At 34.9% G+C, this 9,861-nt stretch overlaps 2 protein-coding genes across 2 annotated transcripts; both read left to right on the top strand.

The window, feature by feature from the left end:
* On the top strand, window positions 4,437-7,887 carry LOC107629803 (probable polygalacturonase). Its single transcript, XM_021120713.1, has 8 exons — window positions 4,437-4,708; window positions 5,189-5,420; window positions 5,742-6,091; window positions 6,381-6,698; window positions 6,790-6,910; window positions 7,001-7,175; window positions 7,286-7,356; window positions 7,472-7,887. The coding sequence occupies exons 3-8, from the start codon at window positions 5,987-5,989 to the stop codon at window positions 7,612-7,614; spliced, it is 933 nt and encodes a 310-aa protein (XP_020976372.1). The 5' UTR covers window positions 4,437-4,708; window positions 5,189-5,420; window positions 5,742-5,986; the 3' UTR covers window positions 7,615-7,887.
* Window positions 7,650-9,477, top strand: LOC110270894 (peroxisomal fatty acid beta-oxidation multifunctional protein AIM1-like; the record flags this gene model as incomplete). The annotated part of the gene is made up of 5 exons (XM_021120717.1): window positions 7,650-7,813; window positions 7,929-8,050; window positions 8,160-8,281; window positions 8,425-8,573; window positions 9,219-9,477. Coding segments are annotated over 5 exons (654 nt in total), but the record flags the coding sequence as incomplete, so codon positions are not given.

A 9,861-nucleotide genomic window follows, 5' to 3' on the forward strand; every position in this document is an offset into this window, starting at 1 on the left:
GATTTGGAGCTGTCCATGGTGATGCGTGTGCGTACCTGACGCATACGCGTGAAAAGTGAAGTTGCACAGCAACGCGTGCGCGTACCTGATGCGTACGCATGACACGTGAAGAAGATCATCGACACGTACGCGTGACTGACGCGTACGTGTGACATGCGCCACGTGCAGAATTTGCAGAAAACGCTGGGGACAATTTCAGGCCGAGTTTTGACCCAGTTTTTGGCTCAGAAACATAGACTAGAGCCAGGGGATAGCAGAGACTCAAGGGAGATTCACATAAGAATGGTTATTCCCACTCCAAGTTAGGCGTGGACCCTACGAAGCAAGTGGTCCCCATCCATCAATTGAAGACATGTTGATTGCTTTAATTAATTCTAATTTAAACTTTATTTTATTTAAAAATAGGAAAAGATATTATTTTAGTTTTAGAAGATAGATTTTAAATTAATTAGGATTAAATATAAAAGTGAATTGGAATTATTCCACAGGGGGAGATCCCATTCCATTCAAACTACCAAAATATATTTTATCAGAATCCTTATTTTCTCTTTACCATGAGCAACTAAACCTCCATTGTTAAGGTTAGGAGCTATGTCTATTGTATGGATTAATTTTATTGTTTTTCTATTTTAATTCATGTTTTGATTTATATTTCAAGAATTGTTTTCGTTCTTTATTTTATGAATTTGGCTGGAACGGAAGTATGACCCTCTTTCTAATTGAATTCTTGTATAACTTGGAAAAACTCTTTACTTGAAACAACAGCTTGAAAACAACTTCTCCTAAATTTCTAGTTTATCTGAATTTAACGGGATACGTGACATATAATCCTTTTATATTTGGGTAATTAGGATTTCTGTGGCATATAACTATAATTGAACTTCACCCCCTAATTAGAATTAATTGACCAAGGAATTGGCTGTTGATGAATTTTAGAGGAGACTAGAAAGGTCTAAGGAATTAGGGTCTAGTCACATATAATTTGCCATGAATTAAATATTGCATGATTAAAGTAGTAAATAAGAAAAGTCAATCCAGAAAATAGATAACTCTGAAGCCTTAACTGTTTCTCCATACTTTATTTCCAACTCATTTATTTGCCTTTCTTTAATATTCTTTCTATTGTTTAATGTCTTTGAACTCTCAAACACTACTTTCTATTTTCCTAACTAAGTAAATCAATTAATCATTGTTGCTTAGTCCTTCAATCCTCGTGGGATCGACCCTCACTCACCTGAGGTATTACTTGGTACGACCCGGTGCATTTTCCGGTTAGTTTGTGGGTTATAAATTCTGCACCAGATATATACAGAGTATTAACTCTGCGAGGTGTACAGGGCACTCTCCCTGTGAGGCTACGCAATATAGCGAGTAAACAGCAGAGAGGACAATCTCCGGGTTAGCTACTAGATGTGTCGGATTTGGCTGTATAACCGACAGATGATATCATTGGCCATAAGGCAGACATGCATCATTTGTATATGTTTTGATTTGTTTGGGTTTATTTAATTGTATGGTTTGCCTAATTGTACATATTACATGATTATATGCTACTTGTTTTACTTGAATCTTACTTGTGTATTACTTGATTGCATGACTTGTGTTTGTACAACTGAGAGGTCCCTCATGCTGGTGTTGGTTGACGTTGAGGGCTAGTGTTTGTTCTGGTTATGATGCTGTTTGATTGGAAAGTTGAAGAAAGGCGAGAATTATTGACTTAGACTTAAAAATCCCTTAAGATAGTTGCCAAGTTATGGAGTAGATAGAATAATAAGATGGATATAATGAGGTGTGAAGTTAAGATGCTTAGTGAGTTCTTATTATAGTGCATTGTATTTACTTGGAATTTTTACCGTACTAGAAACCCATGGGTCGGGGTTCTCATTCCGTATATATTCTCTATTTTTCAAATGCAGGTCCAAGTGCTCAATAGTGAGCTGTGGTTTATCTGAAAGATAGCGAAGATCATTGGATTCTGCTTTACTTTTGTTTAGAATTTCTCCGTTCTTGTTTTGAAAAATTATTATACGTATTTATTCCTTTTTGAAAACTTTCCTATAGAGGCCTTGATGTATATTTTGGGAGAGATAAAAAACTACTGTTGTCAACTGATTTTATTTCTGTACCCTAGTCAGCCTAAACTTCGCAGGTCGCGACTAGTGGCTATTATAATTATGTCTAAATATATATGTATCTTGTCTCTATTCTATTCTTCCTTACCATTATACCTTATCTTGATTCTCTATCCGAGTACGTTTTATCTTATGTTTTACCGATACGTGAGCGTTCTGATTCGCGATTTTATTTTACTCTTTTCAGGCTTCTCGTTAATACTTCCCTTCAAGTCATATATAATTATGTATTATAATGCACCTTGAGAGTCGTACCACCTTATTATCATTGAATTATGACTCGAGCATAATTAGGGTGTTACATTCCACCACCTAATAAAAGCAAATTTGGTAACGAATCTATTTTATGTCACTAACGCAACATCTATTCTAGTCATATAAAACAATAATAAATTAATAAAAATACCCTAATATAATTGTATGATTATTTATTTAAAAGAGAAAAATAACGACATTAACTTGGAAGTCGATTGCTCCAGCAATCTGTCACGTCGTATTCAGGTGGTTGATATCGTCATCTCATACAACTAAGCGCATCATAATGTCTAAATACTTCAATAATATAAAGGGTTAAGTACAATTTTGGTTCCTAAGGTATAGGCCAAAAAAATTTTTCGTCCCTAACCTTTTTTTACATACAAAATCATCCCTAAGGTTCAATGTAATTTAAAACCGTCTTTCGGACTAAAATACTCTTCTCTTCTTCTTCTTCATCACATCATCTCTTTTTCTTCCTCAGAAACAAAAACAGAAGATACAGAGCCCAACCACCGCCACACACATCCCTTCCCCCCTACCTGGACTCCCATTCTTCCCTTTCCCCTACCGTTAAAACCCTTTGTCACATCATCGCCACCACTCTCTCTCACTTCATCGAGCAATCTCTCTACGACACGCAGCACCTTGCCCTCGCCATCGCTTGGCCCTCGCCCTCGAAGCACCGCGACTCGCGCCCTAACCTCTCTGCGACTCGCCCTCACTTCGCCCTTGTCGTCGCTTGGCCCTAGCCCTTCCCTCCCTTCCCCTTCCCTCCCTTCCCTATCCCCTCCCTGGCTCCCTGCCATCTGCTGCCCTTCCCATCCTCTCTGCTTCCTTCGCTTTCCAAATCTGTTGAAAGTGCAAACCCCCAGTTCGATAGTATTAATGTCGAGGGTTCTAAACCATACGTCCCTCACAATTTCATTTTCTTTGGGGCAAAATAATGTTGTCGTCGTTTGCTGGGACACTGGGATGTATAGTTATTGTGATATGGCACAACCTCTTTGAATCAAATGTTAACTCTATAATGAATTCCTCGAAGTCAATCTATTCACTATTCAATCCCAATCCTAATTGCTCATTAGGCATTGGCGTGTTTCAGGGGGTTTCTTTTTGCTTTCTTTTGTTTGTCTTGTAGGGAAGTAAAGTTTTAGGCTAGTTATGCGGTGAGTCTTTGGTATGATCTGTGTTATCGGTTTTTGTGTGCTTGGTGCCTCAGTATGTTTCTGTGGTGTCATTGCTGAAGGAATTTTGGAGATGATGATGGTAGGTGGTGGTTGTGTCCCTCATGTTTCTCGTCGCCGTCGGGGAGGTGGTGGTTATGTTCCTCGCGTTTCTAGCATCACCGCCGCGCCTCCCTTTCCCTTCCCTCCCTGCCCTCTACCGCCCTTCCCCTCCTTTTCTTGTTAATGTTTGTTTTGACAATGATGATGATGATTTTCTTATTTTTTGTTAACGATGATTGTTTTGGTGATGAATTGCTGTGTTATTTTGATTTATTTGAGGTTGTTGTTGAAGGTTGTTTCTTGGTGCAGATGGTGATGGAGTGGTAGTGGATGGGGTGATGGTAAAAAGAGAGAGAAGAGGTAGTTTAGTCATTCAAAAATTAATCTGTCTAAAAGGATGATTTTAAAATTATGTTGAATCATAGGGACAATTTTGTATGCAAAAAAAAGTTAGAGACTAAAAAAAATTTTTGACCTATACTTTAGAGATCAAAATCGTACTTAATCCTAATATAAAAAAATGTCCAAAAAAGAGAGAAAAAGAAGCGAAAAAAGTGAATGAATGTGATCGGAATCACGCCGTACACGATATATCTCATTTATATGATAAACGAGATGATTTTAAACATATCTCATTACAATTTATCTCGTTTATACGGTAAAATTGAATATATATTATGAGACCCCACTACTACATTTTGAGCATTTGGTAACATTTATTGCTTAACATTTATTAAAGTGTTAGTGATTATTATAAAATTATATATAAAGTAACATTTATAATGAAATGTTAGTAAATATATATAATTTTTTTAAAAACTTCAAAAATGTTACCTATTCCGATCGTGAAAATCAAAATCGGAGACTACCCTAACTGTTGGGACGGAAGAAAGATCAGGAAACCTGGTCCAAATCTCGTTCTCCTTCACACTCTTGCTCTCAATCTCACTGGCGCTCTCGATCGTGCTCCTCCTCTGCTTTGCACTCTCGCTCTCAATCAAACTGGTGCTCTCGATCGTGCTCCTCCGCTCCTTGAATCTCTCACTCGTTTCAACAAATTCTAAGGTTGGGTTTGTTATTCTCTGTTTTAAGGTGAGTCTAATGGAGGAGAAGAAGAACTACTTTTCGTATTCTTTCTTCTTTTACTGATTTTGATCCAAATTTGAATAATGCATATATAATTTTTCATCTCTGGTTCATCCTCTTATTTAGTAGTCAGGTTTTGAATTTAGTTTTTAATTAAGTTTTTTATTTTAATTTAGGTTTTGAATTTAGGTATGAAATGAGAAGAAGAAAAAGAAGCAGCTGAAATTTCTTGCTCCTTGGTCCTTGACTCCTTGTTGTTCCTTACTTACGTTTCTCATCTTTCCAATCCATAAAACCCTAAATTACTACCCAGAATCCCCTTTTCGTTTTCCTCAATCACATTCAAACCTTTAATCCCCAATCCATAAAACCCTAAATTACTAACCGTTTTCATTCCCATTTCCGATATTCCTACAAAACTCGCCTTCTCTCTGCTTTCTTTAATTCTCTCTGTAAGAATTCTCAAATTTCCCATTCTAATTTCAGGAAGAAAAAACTGAAGTAATTACTGGAAACTAAAGGAAAGAATTGGTACATCTGTGAAAAGAGCGACTACTGTGTTAACCGTCAGATGAAGCTACTCATCCATGTTGGATCTACTGCTCCTGCACCTGCTCCTACTTCCGGTGCTCCTCATTCTTTGTCGTCGTCGTCGTCATTTTACATTGCTGCAACTCTTGCCATTGCTGCCATTTTATTCGTCTAAGATTAGTTTGAGGTTCTTCGTCTTCGTTGCTTGTTATGAAAAGTAACAGTTTCAGATATATGTGCTTCTAGCTTTAATGTCACTGGTTTAACCTTACTTTTTTATTTATTTTTTATCTTAAATGAGATTTATTTTTTAATTATCATATATACTATATTATTTTATTATAATATATATTACAGATAAAATGAATCATCTTATTATTTTTTATATTTATTATAAAAAATAATAAACCATATGCAAAATGAGAAAATTGAATTAATCTATTCATTTTTTTGGGAATTAATATACAAAACTCCTTGTTTTGGTGTTTATTTATTTAATATTAAGCAGGTGTTTAGCATGTAATTAGCTAATTGAGAATCATGTCGAGGACCTGAGTGGAGCTTTAAGCAGGATAAAGCATTTGAGAATGCCTTGGGTACTTACCCTGAGGAAGATTGCTGCGGATGTAACTGGGAAGACTTTGGAAGAGGTTAAACAACACTATGAACTTCTGGTTGATGATGTCAACTTAATTGAATCTGGGCGTGTGACTCTACCGACTTATAATTCTACTTCAGAAGGCTCAACAAGCAATGCTAGTGATGAAGGAGCTGGCAAGAAGGGTGGCCAACCTTGGAATTCGAACGAGTCTAATAATGGATCTAAGGCTTCAAGATCATATCAGAAACGTCGTAAGGGTATTGCTTGGACAGAAGATGAACACACGTCAGTTTATTGTTTACTTAATTAATTATAATAACTAATTTAAGTAAATCAACAACACTTTGATTATTTCCAGTAGGTTTAATAACTAATTTGAGAAAAATAATTATTCGAAAAAATAATCTTGATTTTAGTCATAGAGATATGTCAACCCTATGATTTTCTTCCTTCTAGGTAATTTCATACTCTCAATCCCCTTTATTAATAATTATTTTGTTGAATTGTGAGAAATTCAATGAATCTGTAATTGATATATTGTTTTAGGTGGCACTGGTGTTGCTGCTGGCATTGAGCAATGAAGCAAGAGTTAATGGTTATGGTAGTTCTGAGCAATGTGAATATAGTCCAGAACTAGCTCCAAGACCACACAGTGTCTCAATTTTGGAGTTTGGTGCTATTGGGGATAGAAAGACACTGAATACCATTGCATTCCAGAATGCAATATTCTATCTCATGTCATTCGCCGATAAGGGCGGCACTCAGCTTTATGTACCGCCTGGACAATGGCTCACCGAAAGCTTCAACCTCACTAGCCATCTTACCCTCTTTCTAGAAAGAGGTGCTGTCATTATTGGATTTCAGGTATTTTTTCCCCTTTTGTGCTTCTTTGATTCTTCTATTTTCACTAACTTGTTAGAGATGACATGTTGCTATATGATTCATCTTTGTTTAGGATCCATTTCATTGGAAAGTTATTAATCTTTTACCTTCTTATGGACGAGGAATCAAAGCTCCCGCCGGAAGATACCTTAGCTTGATAAATGGATACATGTTAAATGATGTGGTCATTACAGGTTTTTGTTTAGGATCTTTGTTTTCTTCTCAATTAATTGGTCTGTTTCTTTTCTCACTTAAGCTCTCATATATCTATGTTACATAATCAGGCAACACTGGGACCATAGATGGTGTTGGATCGATTTGGTGGAGATCCTTTACTTCTCATTCCCTGAACTATAGCCGACCTCATCTAATCAAATTAGTCGCATCTAACTCGGTGGTAGTTTCAAATATCACATTCCTGAATACCCCTACATATGGCATCCACCCAGTTTATTGCAGGTAACATTTTATGCTCCTTCTAAAGCATTGAGTACATTGTTACTTATTTTGAAAGAAAATGGGTTACTGATCTGGTGTAATGTAATGTACTGTACTGTATTTTAATGCAGCAATGTACATATTCACAATATTTCAATATCAGCTCCTTCAGAATCCCCTTTCACTGTTGGCATAGTACCAGGTTTGAAACTTGTTATCATGCGTTATATTTTTACTATATTTTATCTCAAATTCCAAACTTTATTGAAGTCTTAATCAACTTGTTGTATAATGTATTTTTCTTTTTGTTTTTTCAGATTCTTCTGATAATGTTTGTATAGAAGATAGTACAATTAGCATGGGGTTTGATGCAATTGCACTCAAAAGTGGCTGGGATGAGTATGGCATTACCTATGGCAGGCCTACAAAAAATGTGCACATTAGAAGGGTGCATCTCTAATCTTCTTCCGGCTCTACTCTTGCGTTTGGTAGTGACATGTCTGGTGTCATTTTGAATGTCCTAGTGGAGCATGTTCATCTCTACAACTCAAAAACTGGCATTGTGTTCAGAACCACCAGGGGAAGAGGTGGTTACATCAAGGAGATAGTTATATCAGACATAGTTATATTAAAGAACATGACTGGGACAAGATTCTCAAGTAATCTAAAAGAGTGGCATGGATAAAATTTACATGGTTTTGTTTTGTTAGTATGTGTGCCAGCATGTAAATTCTGTGGTTTGTTTGATGGAGTTAATCTTTTCTTCGCCCGCAGCCTTTTGGACTTGGCTGGCTATGGAGTAGCTGTAGCCGTTTCCAAAGAATTTAAGGGTTCATTTCGTGGTCTCACATATAAATCTCCACTGCTTGATCTTATGATCAAAAGTGGGAGAAATGGTAATACTTATTTTTCAGTTAAATTAAGCTTTCTTTGTGTCGAGGACATACTTCAATTTTCATTTGTTTACATAACACATTCTTTCCTTGATCACTTGTGTCCTTTCAGGCAAAAACAATGGGAAAGGATACTACTTTTATGAAAAGGGTAGCAAGCCAAAACCCGATCTTTCAATATTACCAATTGTTGAAGAGTCGAGAAGACTTGCCAATATTATGCCTGGTGGAAAGGTGCTTTTCTTTTGAAAATTCTATATTGCAAGTGATTGTTTAATCATAAGCTTCCTCTCACTAGATTGAATCTATATCTTCTTGAATTTTCTCGTCGACATTAGCTTGTGTAGTGAAGCTGATAGCATTTATTCCTTTTACAGCCTATATTTATTACTGACCAAGAGATTGTAGAGATGATACTATTTCCAATAGTGAACGAGGCATGCCGTGTTTTAGATGAAGGAATGGTTATTCAAGCATCAGACCTCGACATTGCTTGTGTTCTTGGGATGAGCTTCCCTAGTTACAGGTGGGTTTATCCTTTCCTTTTTCTTTCCTCGTCTAAAATATTGAATGGCTAAAGCTAAGAAAAGGAATTTATAAAAGCATTGCAAAATCATTTGCTTCCATGTAATAATTTGTAAACTATTTGAACTCTTAAACCATCATTTATGTTACTGCCCCTTTTGTACTTATCTAGTCCAACATGTTTTATGATCAGCTTTTTGGTTGGGGCAAAGCATGTATATAACAGCCTAAAGAAATAGTCAGAATTATATGGTAACTTATATAAGCCATCAAGGTATCTGGAGGAAAGGGCAATTCAGGGCATTCCTTTGATAAGATTCTATATCTGTTATTTTCTATTTGAATTTCATGGAATTTAATATTTTCAATTTCCTTTGTATATGAGAAAAAAATGTTAAATTGACATAGTTACCTTAGGATATTTAGATAGTTAAAGTTGAAAAACCAAGATAACTAAGTCTTGCTTACTTTCTTGCATGTGACTGTTTACTTTCTTTGTACATGAAAAAAAATGTTAAATTTTCTTGGTGTAAGTGACTGCTTACTTTCTTGTAAAGTCTTGTAAATAGTAACTAATGAAATTCATGCTTTTCTTTTGCATATTATACTCTCTTCCAAGATTGTTTTGATTATTGGGTGTGTGCAGTGTATTTTCAGATGTATTTGATGAGAAAATTTTCAAGAATCTGAAAGTTGGCTCCCGAGCTAGAAAACACTTTACTTCATGGTCTGGTGTGGGTTAAATGTTACTAAAGATATTTTGTGCATTTAAATGTTACTAAAGATCCATTGTAATATTTTTTTTTTTGTTAACAAAAAAAATCTTTTGTAACATTTATTTGAGTATTACTATAGAATATCTATTGTAATATTTTTTAAAATGTTATTAGAAAGATTTATTGTGATATTTTTTAAGTGTTACATAAAATATCTATTGTAACATTTTTTAAGTGTTACAGAAAATATCTAAGGTAACATTTTTCTAAATGTTACAAAAATTATCTATGGTAACATTTTTCTAAATGTTACAAAAAATATCTATTGTAACATTTCTCTAAGTATTACCATGAATAGTCTATTGTAACATTTTTCATAATATTATTATAGAATATCTTTTGTAACATTTTTACTAAATGTTATTAAATCTTTAGAAAAATGTTAGTAAAATTATTTAGTAACATAAAGTATATTTAACATTTGTTAAAATATTACTAATATACATAGATAACATTTTAATATAATTTAGTAATATTTTTTAAATGTTAGTAAAAATTAATTATGTAGTAGTG

This window comes from Arachis ipaensis, chromosome B01, assembly GCF_000816755.2.
Source record: "Arachis ipaensis cultivar K30076 chromosome B01, Araip1.1, whole genome shotgun sequence".
NCBI classification, from domain to species: Eukaryota; Viridiplantae; Streptophyta; class Magnoliopsida; order Fabales; family Fabaceae; genus Arachis; species Arachis ipaensis.

What these genes read in the sequence shown, in the direction of transcription:
- LOC107629803 (XM_021120713.1), top strand. Translation starts at nt 5,987, where the DNA reads ATGCTAGTGATGAAGGAGCTGGCAAGAAGGGTGGCCAACCTTGGAATT. An exon ending in ATATCAGAAACGTCGTAAGG is followed by an intron (nt 6,092 to 6,380) that starts GTATTGCTTGGA and finishes ATATTGTTTTAG; the next exon opens with GTGGCACTGGTGTTGCTGCT. An exon ending in ATCCACCCAGTTTATTGCAG is followed by an intron (nt 7,176 to 7,285) that starts GTAACATTTTAT and finishes ATTTTAATGCAG; the next exon opens with CAATGTACATATTCACAATA.